The 14446-nt window shown below is 38.4% G+C and overlaps 1 protein-coding gene across 3 annotated transcripts in view; it reads left to right on the top strand.

Annotated features, from left to right (window-relative positions):
• Positions 1 to 298: 298 nt before the first annotated feature.
• The window catches only part of TAF2 (TATA-box binding protein associated factor 2), a 61026-nt gene continuing 46878 nt past the window's right edge, over positions 299 to 14446 (top strand). For 2 of the 3 annotated variants that reach the window (XM_053946010.1, XM_053945992.1), the window contains exons 1-5: positions 299 to 1068; positions 2507 to 2560; positions 3336 to 3496; positions 12721 to 12839; positions 14182 to 14323. In XM_053946010.1, coding sequence (XP_053801985.1) covers positions 1015 to 1068; positions 2507 to 2560; positions 3336 to 3496; positions 12721 to 12839; positions 14182 to 14323 — 530 coding nt within the window. In that variant the 5' untranslated portion in view covers positions 299 to 1014. Of the gene's footprint in view, positions 1618 to 2502; positions 2561 to 3335; positions 3497 to 12720; positions 12840 to 14181; positions 14324 to 14446 lie in introns of all 3 variants that reach the window. The other variant, XM_053946000.1, reaches the window with a different exon arrangement.

Genomic DNA, 14446 nt, shown 5'->3' with positions numbered 1-14446 from the left:
ATTGGTTTCGTTACACATTCAAAATGCAATGACCTTTCAAACTCCTGTCAGCTTCTTCGATGCAAGCGTTTATTTGAACCTAAAATAGATGAATCTGAAGTTACTTATAACAGTCTTGGTTATGAAGGAACTTTATCTCGTGTCCTCCGACTCCCACCAGTGGGACACCCGCGGGAGGCAGGCGGGGGTCGCTCTGTGCCGCGCTCCCGCCTCCGCCGCCCCTTCCCGCCTTCCCAGGCCCGCGCCTGCGCGAGCCGCGGCGCCTGCGCACGGGACACGGCGCGGCCCCTCTCTCGGCTTTTGGCTTATTCCGGGGGTTCTTTTCTTTTTCCCCTTTTGTTTTTTTCTTATTCTCTCCCGTCGCCGCCGCCGAGCTGCCCTTCTGTAAGAAGCAAAACTCCAACAGCCTTTCCCGCTGAAGTGATAGCGCTCAGTCAATCGGGCCGTGACCTCTCACCCGCGGGGTCGGAGGTGACCGCCAAGATGGCGGCGGCTGCGGAAGGGCCGCGGCGGGCGCGCTGCTGAGGGAGACCCGCGGGGCCGACCCTGTCCCGGGCCCGGCCACCGCCCGGCCGCTCGACCCTCTGCGCCTTTGCCGGCTCTCAGCGGACGACGCTGCCCCAGCCGGCGCTCCCACGAGCGCAGACCCTGGTGCCTGCCCGGTCGTCCTGATTCCGGCCCTCCTGATTCCGTCGCTCCCGCCGCCACTGCCCGCTGAGCCGGTTGTTTTCCGTAGTTCCCGTGGAGAGGAAGCGCCTTGGACTGGTTCCGTAACCCCAGCAGTCAGAGGGGCTGAGAGTGCACCCCCAGAAGGTTTTGTACAAACACTGCTTCTTGGTCGGTGCTGTAGCGATGGAGCTGAAGATTTGTGACTGCTGGGGGTCACACATCCGCTGAGGACATGAGTTATCAAATACGGCGTGACACGGGGGAAAATCGAGGGACCCCTTGAGTGAGGATGATGTTGATGCCCGTCTGACGGTCAGCAGTGTGTGTTTAGTGCTGCGGTTCAGGATGAATAGGAAGAAAGGAGACAAAGGATTTGAAAGCCCAAGACCCTATAAATTATAAGTATCCATTTTTTAAAATTGTTATACTTGAAACCAGCGCAGGTTTCAAGTAGACTGAGTCAGGCCACAGGCTGATTTAAGAAGGATGGAGCTGTTGCTTGTAATGTAGCTTGCATTCAGAAAACGTGTGTTGCAGATGTATGTTTGAATGTGTAAATGGACTTACTCATGGACAGTAAGTCTGTCAACCGTGCAGTCTTACAAAGATATTTACATTATGCTTTTCAAACTTTGGACATTTGTTCACATAGTGTCAGTACTAAAGACCATACTACGATGTTCCATATGTACTGCTGTGTCAAAAAGCCCTTTTGACTTAAGGGCCTTTTTATGTACAAAAAAATGCTTGCTTTGCAGCAAGCCGTTTTGTTAAGCAAATTATCGTTTTCACGCCTTCACTATTTGGCTTGTAACCAAGCTACAAAGCAGTTGGTGGTATATTTCAGTGTATTTTAATAGAGTTCTCGTTATACCTCTTTTATTTATTTACAAATCTGTTATATTAAGTGTATATGAGAAGACTGATTCTACTTAGAAATACATTTGTGTAAGTAACGAATGAAACCATTTTTAGATGTAGTTCTTTTGTAAGAATTTTTATCAAATTTTATCTCACCTGAAGCAATGTCACTTCTTAATGCACAGGATGTGTACATATAAAGTGTGATATGCCATAGAAGTTGAATTATTTTGAGGTTTTGTCTTGAGTCATGAAATGCACTACTGTAAAGATGACGCCTACTACAGGAAATTACATAGAAATAGCTTACAGGATTTTTTAAAAGTTGGAATTATTTTATCTCTTACCTTTTAAATCAGTTTTATTTACCAGGAGTTGTAATACATCACTCAAAATTTAAGCAAATGCATTTAGCTAGTATAAAATACCTATCTTGATTAGAGGATTAGCATTATTTTAAATTACAAATTCTTATGGCATGCTAATTGTAAAGCACATACTGTATCTTTTAATGTGTAATACCTGCTTATATAAATTACATCCAAGTGTCAGCTCTCCAGGTACACTTTCCACAGGTCTCTGATTGCAAGTGTTATGGCTCATGCCATTACTGATACTGCTCATCACTACAGTGTTAGACCTGGACACTGCCATTTGTAATTCTTTATTCTTACATACAAATAAGTGTTGTTCAAAAATTATGTTATCTTCCTGTATTACCAAGAAATGCTCATCCTGGCATGGTACTGTGTTTGATTTTTTGGGGGACTTTCCTGACATTGTGGGTAACTTCTATTCATTATCTGGTTCAGACCACATAAAAGATTGAGACAATCATTAATGATTTTTATAGAAGTATATTCTATTTGCGGTACTTATGTACATATATCCTCTGTTAAACTGGGTTAAAGTATTATTTTAAATGCTGGCATTTACACAAAACCTTACTTTTTTTTTTTTTTTTTCTTTCAGCACAACTCATCAGGTAGTTTGTATCAACAACGTAAATTTTCAGAGAAAGTCTGTTGTAGTAAGTATTTCCTAATAAAATGTGAAGTAGAAATTAAGTGTCTGGGTTTTCTTCATGCTTTTAGAGGAAAAAACTGCACTCACGAGCTAATTATGCTGTTCAGCTACTTCATAGGTTATACTTTCTAATCTGATGCTTCTCATAAGTCTGTCATTGCTTGAGATAAAATTCCTTCTAATTGTGAGCACTTCTAGAAAAAGATTTCAGAGTGAAGGCTGCTGCACTGTAAATATTACAGAGCAATTTGCAGTTCAAAATTCATGCTCACACAACGTTAGCTGATGTTAGGGGTAGGCTTACAGAGTTTTCTACCTTGTATGTGAGTTCACTTGGGCTTTGAAGAGACTTCCATCATTTCAGGCCTAAAGTCTTCAAGGGTCTTTGTCAATTTACTTATCTGTTTAAAAGGATTCTGCTTAGGTTTTAAGAATTCTCGTCTCAAGTTCAAGTACCAAAACATACAACATAGTGATGCTAGTAACTTGAAATCTAGTCAATAGAGGCAGATTTTTTTGCAGTAAAACAGGTGTGATTGTCAGTCACATTGAATTTTTTGTTTTGTCTGTTTCATTTACAGCTGCAAAAATTCACCTTTTAAATGGCATGAAAGAAAATGTAGAAAATCTAAAGGGCAAATACTTTTCCTTTTTAAATATGAAAATACCATCTTTATACCAGTGATTTTTTAAAATTGTATTAGTAATAATTTTTTCTATCTCTCTATTTTTTAAGCTGTTAAAGATTTTACAGAAGATTTTTATTTGTGTTTTCATAGGGTTATGTGGAACTCACAATATTTCCCACAGTTGCAAACCTGAACAGAATCAAGCTGAACAGTAAACAGTGCCGGATTTACAGAGTGAGAGTCAATGATTTAGAAGCAGCTTTCATCTATAATGATCCAACACTGGAGGTCTGTCACCATGAGTCAAAGCAGTAAGTGGTGTGTTTAAGACTCTGCAGATGTAGTGTTTTCTGTTGTTCTTAAGTATAACCTATTCTCTTTTACTGTCAAGTTTTACCTGGTAATTTCCTAATAGTAACTTTTGGTCTGGTCTAATTTTAGGGAAGTATTTTGGCAATAATTTTGACTCTTACCCTAATTTTCTTTAGAATTTCTTGTGCTAATATATCTTTGTTTTGTTTTGTGAAAGTATCAAAAAATTTCTATAAAGTACTTCATGGGGAAAAAAGGCCTTGGATTTGATCTGTGTGCTTGAGACAGACACTGTGTATTCCTTTATTCATCAGTTGTGCAAGAGCATCAATAATTCAGTTTGCAAATACGGTGTTCATTTATATAGGACACTGAATTTATTATCAGAGTTATGAAATTTTCTTTGAGTCTTGATACTGAATCACTTGAGTACATTAATTGTGTAATTCTGTTTGCTTTGTGACTTGATGTTTTTGTTATTGATGCTATTGCTCATTATGTCAAAAATTCAGAATCCTTATTGCAGGGATTCTAGATTGTTGTGAAGATCTAGAAAATAAAGCTTTTGGCCTTTCCTAAGGAATCAAACTTGCATTATTTATTGTTGTAGATAACAGTGTAAGTCCTAGAACCAGAACTCACTTCAAAATTTGAAAGGAAAACTTTAAAATTTCTTCAGCATCTCATATTGAAGAGTATGCTTTAAATCATGTCGCATCCTGCACGTTCTAGGGAAGGGGCTTTAGCAAAAAATCTTTTAGCCATTTCATTTTTGGTAGGAGCATGATGGGCAAATGTTTTCCCTAGGTATTCTCTTTTGATTTGCTGAAACATTTATATTCTCACAACTTCTTTTGGCTGGCTTGGTTGAATTTACAATTTGCTGAATTGTTAAAAAACTTCTAGTGAAAGTGTTGTTTAACAGCAGCTGATAAAAAATCACAGGGTCCTTTATTTAGGCTGGAAAAGACTGGCTGAAATCATCTGGTCCAATTCCCCTCACATGGGGTCAGGTAGAGTAGGTTGCATAGGGCTGTGTCCCTTTGGGTTTTGAGTATCTTCGAGGATGGAATCTCTTCAGTCTCTCCAGGCAACCTTCTCCGGTGCTGATGACCCTCACAGTAAAAAGCATTTTCTTGTATTCTGATAGAATTTCATGTATTTTAACTTACATCCACTGACAGGAGCAGGCACAGTCGGCACCAACTAAAACATAGGAGGTTCCCTCCAAACATCAAGAAACAGTTTTTACTGTGAAGGTAATGGAACACTGGGACAATTTTCTGAGACTGTGGAGTCTCTGTCCTTGGAAATATTTGAGTCATCTGGACATGCTCCTGAGCAAGTGGTTGTCGTTGACCTGTTGGAGCTGAGGGGTTGGACCAGAAGACCTTCAGAAACTGCTTCCAACCTCAGCCATTCTGTGATTCTGTAATAACTGGAATCCTGTGTAACTCCTGGAAGGTGTGAGAAAGGAGCAGCATTTCAAATGATCAGAGTAAGGAATCCCATTATGTTAAAAAAGGGATTAGGAGAGGGAATTCTATCATTCTGTGGAGAAGGTGAGGGTTCTTTTTGTTCAAACTATTCAAATTTAATGGAAAATCTATGTATTTCATAACTCCTATGTTATTCGTCGTTATGAAAGACAGAGGTCACTAAATATTCATAACAAGAAACTAGTATGCCTCTTTCTGTATCTCAGAAGTTAAAGGCAACATGAGTTACAAAATGTTAGATGAAGTTAGGTGTATTTTTCCATTGAAATACCTGGTCACAGCTGGGTAGTTAAATACAGCATCTCTGCTCTTTAGGCAGGATTGCAAGCAGAAATACTAGAAATCTAAAAACTTTAGAATTAGTAGCTCAAAAAAATCATCAGTGTGTTTTCTCTGCCCTTCTTTACTAAGAACTGCTTCTAGAAACAGTGGTTTGTACTAGTCTTTATATCTAATCATCTGGTCATCTCTTCCAAGTTCTTGTTATGGCAAGTGTAGTGATGATGTCCTTTGTACCCTTGCAGCTGAGCTAGCTGCAGGAATTATTTTATGACACAGATTAGATGTGATGGTTTGTTTCTGATCTTACAGGGATTGTTACCTTTTGCACAGTTTTCTTAAGTAGTCTGTTGAACTAGTAAATGGGAAATTAAAATGGTTCTTGGCAACCTGTTAATTTTAAATACTTTGTTTTTAATCTTTAGTTTTCCCTGTGGTGTGTAAGAAGTTTAAGTTCAGGTTATAAAATTGTATATACAAACATTTTCTATTGTTTTGATAATGCTTTTAGTTTCTTAGATGATATTTTTAAAAGAAGATTTAAAATCATAGAAGCATTGAAATTGGAAGAGACCCATAAGATCATCATCATGAGTGCAACTGTCAACCCAGCACCACCATGACCAGTAAATCATGTCTTCAGGTGCCATGTCCACAAGTTTCTTGAACACTTTCAGGAATGGTGACTCCACCACTTCCCTGGGCAGACTGTTCCAACTTTACAGTCTTTCTGTGAAGAATTTTTTTCCAAGTAGCTTATCTGGGGCATAAGTATTTAGAAAAGTTGTTAATTTAATGGACACTTTCCTACCTTTTTATCAAAGTTAAAATAATCTGAAGACTTCTTACTCCCTTAGTTAGCAACAGAATTCTATTTAAAATGGAAAACTCTGTATGGGGTATAGATTAGAAAACTTGCTACAGCATCTCTGACTTGATAGGTTATGTTTGCTAATAGGAGGTTAAGAGAAGTGGCTCACTGTTACATTGTGGAAATTTTGGCATGCAAGAAAACAGTTAAAAGAGGGTTGAGGAATTCAGCTTTGTGTATGACACAATTCTGTCTGCTTCACTATTATGTTCTTCGCTACTTTTTGGTGAGATCTGTGAGATCACCTCTTTGTGTTCTGAATTGAAATATTCAATTTGTTTACAGTTGAAATAGAACTACTGGGTTTTAGCATCTTTGAGGAAAAAGTCATTGACACGCAGTCTGTCATTTCACATTCTCAGTGTTGAAGAAGGTAAAATAATTTTTTTCAGTCATGCATTTTTTCAGTTCCCCTGCATATCAGAAAAACACTCACTAAAAAGGTAATTAAAAATAGGTGAAACTTGTAGGAACGGTTAGAAGCCATGAATTAGTATATTAAATATATTTTAGCTTTGATGCTATTGCAAATTTATCCATTAGTCCTAAACCATAACTGCAGGTAACAAGTGAGAGAGTGTTTAAACGTTTATCTAGAAATAAAGTTGGATTTCTGTCTTGAAATTTTCTGAAATCATCTAGTCCAATTCCTTTACATGGGGTCAGGTAGAGTAGGTTGCTCAGGGCTGTGTCCATTTGAGTTTTGAATATCTTTGAGAATAGAGCCTCTGGAGGCTTCAGGACAGCATGGCTTTTTCATATCAGAATAGATGGATGAACTTAGATAAAGCAATCACTTCCTTCCTGACTGAGCAAACACCTGAACAGGTGTTTGTATATACAGCTATGAAATAATTCACACTGATTTACCGTGTGCATGCAAGATGGCAGAGAATCTCATTTTGCTCGTGCTTTTGAGAAGGGTTTCAAATCTTGTGGCAACTGCATAAAGTTTTGGAGCGTGTCTATTTGGGTCATGTTGTTGCTTTTTCAATTCTATCAGTGTAAGAGAAATGAGCTTGCTTTTTCTGGGCTATACTTCTACATTCTATGTAGAGATCCCAGTGCATATTCTGAATACTGAGACAACTGCTTGTATCTCAGCCCTATTTATTTAAAACTGGCAAAGGAAACATTTTTTATTCTCAGTTTTATGGTTGAGATTGTAAACTGTTAAATAGATACAGCAAATGTTTGGGTACAGTGGTTTGATCTGTGATAAGTGAAGCTTTTGATGATCCTGCTTACATGCTTCACTTAGGATGCCAGCGTGAGAAGCTGTTGCATTTTACTGTTATTATTGTGTAAAGGGAGCTATGTTTTTCTATAGCTAGCTAATGTGCACATAATGCTTTCCTGTGCAATGCTGGTTCATTTGTCTTTTTTTTTAGCTTGAAGCCTGTAGTATTGAAACATTACAAATTTGAAGATATTTTGATATCCTCTGACTTCACTGTTACTTCAGTTACAATCAGCAGTAAGCTGTGAGAGAGAGCCATGTGATAACCTTAAGGGCATGTCTGTCTTGCAGTATTTTTTCTTCTGGGAAGTCAATGATCAAGCCTTTAGACTTTGTACAAAATAGAAACAATTCTGGTGGACTGAGCATGTGTTGCCTTGCTGCAATAAATAGCCTTTATTTACACTGATATAATGCTTGTCTAATTGAAAATTCATTATAGACTTTGTTAGACATAAACAAAGTGTCCTGGCCAGGACAGGGTTCATTTTTGCAGTAGTCAGGAGCAGGGAAAGGCTAAGACCTGGAGATTATCCTATACCACCTTGCCTTATTTTCCAGGGATGAGAAAAAGGCTTGCTTCCAGATCCCATAGCATGGCAGAGGGGTCAGGTATTGTCATGAGTTACCTGGGGTGAGCAATACCATGTGAATCATTCACCTCTTTTCTCATGCACATTGTCATTGTATTGTTGCTGTTACTGTTTGTTGTCTTATTTCCTTGCTGTCTCTGGTAAATTGTTCTTATCTCAATCCATAATCTTTACCTTTTGTGGCTCCAGTTCTCCTCTGCAGCCCACCACAGGGGCAGGGTGGAGAGATAGAGTGGCACTCTATCTAGAGATAGTGGTTTGAAGTAGTTTCAGTGGAAACACTAAATGGGAAAATTCCTAGACCACAAAACAAAGCTGTAGAGCGCTTTAGTAAAGAGATGACAAAGCCATTAAACTTGACCAGGAATGAAAATTAGGTTTTTCAGCATGACAAAGATTCAAATCATTGCCCTATTAATAAATCACCTATATGTGCATGTATTCTATCACGTATGGTATATCATGGTATATCATGTATGGTATACATGATAAATGTGTATCATAGTATTTACTCCAATATCAAGAGCTTATTCTATATTGGAAGCAAAGTAAAATAGTAAATGAATTACTCTGAAGAGTAATGAATGTAATGAATTACAGGCAGGACAAATAACTTACTTTGCCAAGTTGATGTTAAGTACTGTAGGAAAACAGTGGTTTATAGACTATATGTTTGGCACATACATTTGTGGCACTGGTGTAGCTGCTAATGTGAAATGCTACAGAAAGCTTGAAATAAATTAGTAATTTTAAAAAATTAATATCTGTAGTATTGCTTCTTTACAGTCACTCAAGCTGCATGCACTTGGGCTGTAATTAATAGTGTTAGGGGTGAATTCTGATAACAGAATGTATCTCTGCTGGGAAAAGACCATGAATACATATTTGGTTTTCTATTGTCAATCTACACTTAGGATTAGGAAAATTTATCATTGTTCCTTGGACTGTAACTTTTGGTATATGCTCTGTTTTTCTTAAAATGGCCATATGCAGTTTATTGAGAATATTGAGAATCTATGAAAAGATTTATCTGTGGTGCTATGCCTTTAATGGATTCCTTTTACAATGAATCACCCATTTGAACTAGAATACTTCACAAAAATAGAAATATAAGAATAGGCTTGTTTTCCATAAAATGTTAAGCTCTGGAGTCTCCCTACTTTGCTGTAAAATCATAACCTTTTCCTGTCTGTGAACCCAGTGACATTTAAAATGTAGCCGCAAGCTCATCACAATCTTCAAAGTTTGAACAAATTCTCACTGTGTAGGAAAGGGATCCCTATCAATAATAGTCAATTTTCAAAAATAGTTTGGAGTAAAATTAAACACAGTCTAACAGAATGTTACTGTGGTTTTCTGTTGCTAGCTTTTTTTTTTTTTTTTTTATTACTAATAGCTCTTAGTCATGCAGACTCTTTAAATAGAGTTTTCCCAGTGGTATTTGTTTGCCTTTCTAGGGTGCCATTTGAAGGACAGCTTAAAGCAGCTTTGCTTAGGGAGGTTCTTTGACCCCTCAGCATGACAGATCAAGGAAGTAAACCAACTAAAAGCTGCCTGATCAGAAAAAAAGGACTTATTTTCCCATTTGACCTTTCAGCTATATCCCTACAGGATCAGATGAACAGTAATCTCCTTAGTGGGTGAGGTAGTAGTGGTGCGGGAGAGGCTAGGAGACAGCACGTCAGCTGGAGTTTAAGTGGGTGGGAATTGTTCTGGAGGCATACCTGAAGTTATACTATATTGCAGGGTACAAACTCAACCTTTTCCTTTTAAAACTTGTTGCCATTATATCCTACCTTTAGGTACAGTTAACTGTGAAAAAGGAAAAGAAAAATATATTTAAACTTGAGGTTTGTGAGTTTCTCTACTGAAATGGTCCCATTTACTATTCAGAAGCTTTCAAGCAGAATAGAAAAGTTTACTGCTCCTGACATTCTCAGCCTTGGTAGTGGTGCCAGGGAATTTGTGCACTATTATTGCCAAAGATGAAGAACTATATGAAAATATGTTCTCAATATATTTCAGTGTTTTAGCAAAATTTTTTATAGTTGTGGACGACTTGGAATATTAAGCAGGGTGTTTGACATATGTACACTTACAGAATGCTGCTGGTGGCATGGTTAATTACACTTTGTTCTTCCAAGTAAGGTATACTGTAATTTGGGTTGTTTTCTCTGTGGACGGTGAATACAGAATGGTTAGGTGATAGCAAAATCCTGAAATGAGATCATGTCTGCTTTGTGTAGACTTTAGATTCCATAGAAGGTGGAGTCCCCAGCCAAAAGTTAATTTACTCCATTGTGGTGCAGTAGTCCTGCACCTGGGTCAGGACAAACCGCAGTATCAGTACAGGCTAGGGGATGAAGGCATTGCAGGCAGCCCTGTGGAGAAAGACTTCAGGGTGCTGATGGATAAGAGGGTCAGTATGAGCTGGCAATGTGCATTTGCACCCCAAAAAGCCAGCAGTGTCCTGGGCTGCATCACCAGCAGTGTGGGCAGCAGGGCGAGGGAGGGGATTCTGGTCCTCTGCTGTGCTCTGGTGAGACCCCACCTGCAGTGCTGCACCCAGCTCTGAGGTCCTCAGCACAGAAGATCATGGACCTGTTGGAGCAGATCCAGGGGAGGCCACCAGGTTAGTAAAAGGGATGGAGCACCTGTCTGTGGGGAAAGGCTGAGAGAATCGGGTTATTCAGCCCGGTGAAGATAATGGCTCTAGGAAGATCTTATTGCAACCTTTCAATACTTAGAGGGCGCTTTATAAAAAGGATGGGGCAGACCTTTTAGTTGGGCTTGTTACAGTAGGACAAAGGGTAATGGTTTTAAACTAAAAGAAGGTAGATTTAGACTAGGTGCAAGGAGGAACTCTCTTACTCTGAGGGCAGTGAAACCCTGGAACTGGTTTCCCAGGGAGGTGGTAGATGCCCCATCCCTGGAAACATTGAAGGTCTGGTTGGACAGGACTCTGAGCCACCTCATCTAGTGCAAGATGTCGCTGTCCTCCCCCAGGAAAGTTGGACTAGATACCTTGGGAGGTCCCTTCCAACCCACATTGTTCTGTGGCTCTGTGATTCCATGACTGGTTTATGCTTGATTGTGTCCTACTTGTGCTTGGATTCATCAGCAGTACCTAAATTCTGTGGAAAAGGTGATAAGTAAGTCAAACACTTTCACTTCAGATATAGAGATGTGCAAGCTTTTGAAAAACTGTGTGTACGGGAGAATTAGAATTAAGAAAGGTTTTGCTCCCGTGCTTCAAACAGTTTAGAAATCCATTTTGAAAAAAAGTATAAAAGCTATTGCATAAAGTCTAAAAGCAGGGTTATTTTTGAACTTGACTGGTCGTACTCCAGTAGTTAAATATAATCACACAGAATAATAAGGTAACATCCTGCTTGTAAGTACTTTAACAGAAGACATATGCTTCTGTTCCTGCTCATTTCAGTAGAAAACAATCTAAGTCATAACTGAAGTAATGATCTGACTTTGTAATGAAGTGAGGAGTTAATGAGCATCTGATATGTAGCAGCGTGGGATTTAGATGGTGGATACTGTTACCTGTTTCCCAATAAGCATCTCCGGTGGAAAAGCAGCTTGGGTAAGCATTCAGGCAAAGCAGTCAAGTCCACACACCACACTTGCCACAGCTAGCTCAACCAAGAGAGGCAGAAGGGCCTTTTGTATGGTAAATTCCAGCCAAGGTTTATTCCAGCACACCAAAGGGGAAATCAGGGACAAAAGCCCAAGACATGTGATGTGCACGGGGTTAAGTAGGGGTCAGTGGCCAATAGTCTGAGGGCACAGGTGTTTTACAAAGGGCAGGACAAAGGGTATTGCCCTACAAGGAAGAGGGGGCTGAGCACCAGGGATGCAACAACCAATGAGGAAACTGGGAAAGGAGAAACCACAAGAATTAGGAACACACGGGGAATGAAAACTGTCAGTGTTGGGAGGCTCGGTGGGGAAGTATTCTCTTTCAGCCTCGGTGGAGACTCTATGGTATGTTCTTCCAGGGTGAGGCCCTGGGAATTTCTCTGAGGGGTTCAAAGGATTTCACAGTGATACATAGTTGCTCAAACCTGATTACAAAAAACTGTGTTTGCATCTTAAATAAAAAACATACACTTTAAAAAAGAAGAATGTTTCAAATATAACTAGAAACTAACAAGTATACCACATATTTCTGTGTTTGTATATTAGGGCCAAAACTCTTAGCATATAATATTTTATGTGCTATTTACAGGTGCATTAAAAAACCCCTATTCCTATCCATCAAGCTAAAGGGGAAGAATACCATTGCCAAGCTAAAATCTTAACATTTAGAAAAGCAAAATAAGAGCAAAACTGCAATGTATGAGGAAGCAGATCTTCAAGACAGAGCTTTAGAATAAAGATACAAACTTCATCCAAAATAAAAACCAGAATTTTTAATTTTCATTCCAATAAATGTAGTTATTACTCTTACTGGCAAGAAAAGAACACTGAGCCTTTCTCAGTTTATTGGGAGTTACTACTGCTTAAGTCTTTTTGATCACAGATCACTTCTACAAGAGACATATTTTAAGTTCTGCTTGTTGAAATCTAATTTTTACTCCTTTTCTCTTCCACTCCTTTAAAAACAAAACAAAACACTTGGTTGTCTATGCACTTTGAAATTCAGTATAGAAATTGTCTTAACTTCCAAAGTTGTTTTTTGCGGTTCAGCACAACTGTACTTTAAGAATTAACTGGCTATTTCTGACAGGAGGAATCTCAACTATTTCTCCAATGCGTATGCTGCTGCTGTCAGTGCTGTGGACCCAGATGCTGGAAACGGAGAGCTCTGCATTAAGGTTCCCTCGGAGCTGTGGAAACATGTTGATGGTAAAGAGACCATACTGAAAAATTAATTTAAGATGTCAGAGTTGTCAGCTACAAGTTTGCTTAGGAAGACAGCAGCTTTGAAGAAACAGAAGTAGTGTTACATTATTTTCTGAATTTTTGATTACTGTTTCCTTTTTCCTCTCCATCTGAATTCTGAAAAGTACTTTTTCACCTTTTGGTAATAGAGAGAAGTGTTGCAAGGTTTCTTGACACTATATACAAACATACTCTTGGGTGGTCACGACCCCAGGAGAGTACTTGAGATAGTGGGAATAATGGAGTGTACTGGGGGATAAATTGTAATTTTGAACCTGCTTACAATATACATGATCCAACAAAAAAAAAAAAATTACAAGGATATGGTTACATAGAGCTTTTTACAAAGCTCTAATAATTTTATGCCACCTCAGTTCAAGGAATGGTCATTTTAAAATTGATTTGGTAGTGAAAGTAGACTCCTTTATAAACTGGCATACTAGATCTGGAATAAGTAACTGTTTTAAAAAGTTACTCTCCAGTGTTGATTATTTTCTTACAGGAATCTACTGGTTTCTTGTATTATTTCTTGCACGGTTTTTCCCATGGATTTATGAGACCTCTGAGAGAATAATAACAATTGTATCATGAGGCTGACTCATGCAATATTGTCAGATGCACCTTAATGGGAAAGATATTTCTGTTTAGTTTAATTTTTGTGTAAGTCCCTGTTGCCTTGCGTGCAAGCCTAGAAGGGAAAATAATTTGAACATGTATAATTTCACTTTTCAATGTTTGAGTGCCAAAATGTAGTGACACTTGTGGGATAAATTTCAGCATATGCTTGAATTTCTTTGCTTGCCAATCTATTCATAGGTGAGATTTCTTTGAAACTAAACCAAAGTGAAGACACTTAAGTTACAGGAAAAGTATTAACTGTAATAAGAGATTTTAACTGCAAACAATAATAATTTTGCAACTGCAAACAATAATAATATGTCTTTTAAGAATGTGCCTGCTTCATAGAGTTTTTGGAGAAATTTTTTCAGCAAGGTCAAGATCGTGGTTAGGATACAGTGTATAAATATGCTTTACTGTTGGGGAATTAGAAGATGAAATGTGATTCCAATTGCAGTTTTTATTAATGAATAAAGATTATTGTAAATGCATCTCCTGTAATTTGTGCTTAGGGAGGTCTCAGTTTTGTAAGTTTTTAGCTGTACTTTGTAAGTGGACCGGGAAGTCCTTGAGAATGAAGTTATCACATAATCTTCAAAGACCTAGAGTCCAAAACTGAGTTACTATTCTGCAATAACTTTCATGCAAGTTGTATATACTTACTCCAGTTTTGATCTTTGTGCTGCAGAGTTAAAAGTCCTGAAGGTGCATATAAACTTTTCTCTGGACCAGCCGAAAGGAGGCCTTCATTTTGTGGTACCCAACATGGAGGGCAACATGGCAGAAAGAGGGGCTCATGTCTTTTCATGTGGTTATCAAAATTCCACAAGGTAAGAAAACTGTCTTTGAGTGTTAGGTTTGTATTTCCAATTTCTTCTCAAAGTGTAGGAAATACAAATAATTTCTTTGAATTGTTTCAAGTTTAAAAAATTCTAAAACTTAATTTGTGCTTG

This window comes from Vidua chalybeata, chromosome 1 (assembly GCF_026979565.1).
Source record: "Vidua chalybeata isolate OUT-0048 chromosome 1, bVidCha1 merged haplotype, whole genome shotgun sequence".
NCBI classification, from domain to species: domain Eukaryota; kingdom Metazoa; phylum Chordata; class Aves; order Passeriformes; family Viduidae; genus Vidua; species Vidua chalybeata.
This window is presented reverse-complemented; position numbering and strand designations above follow the sequence as displayed.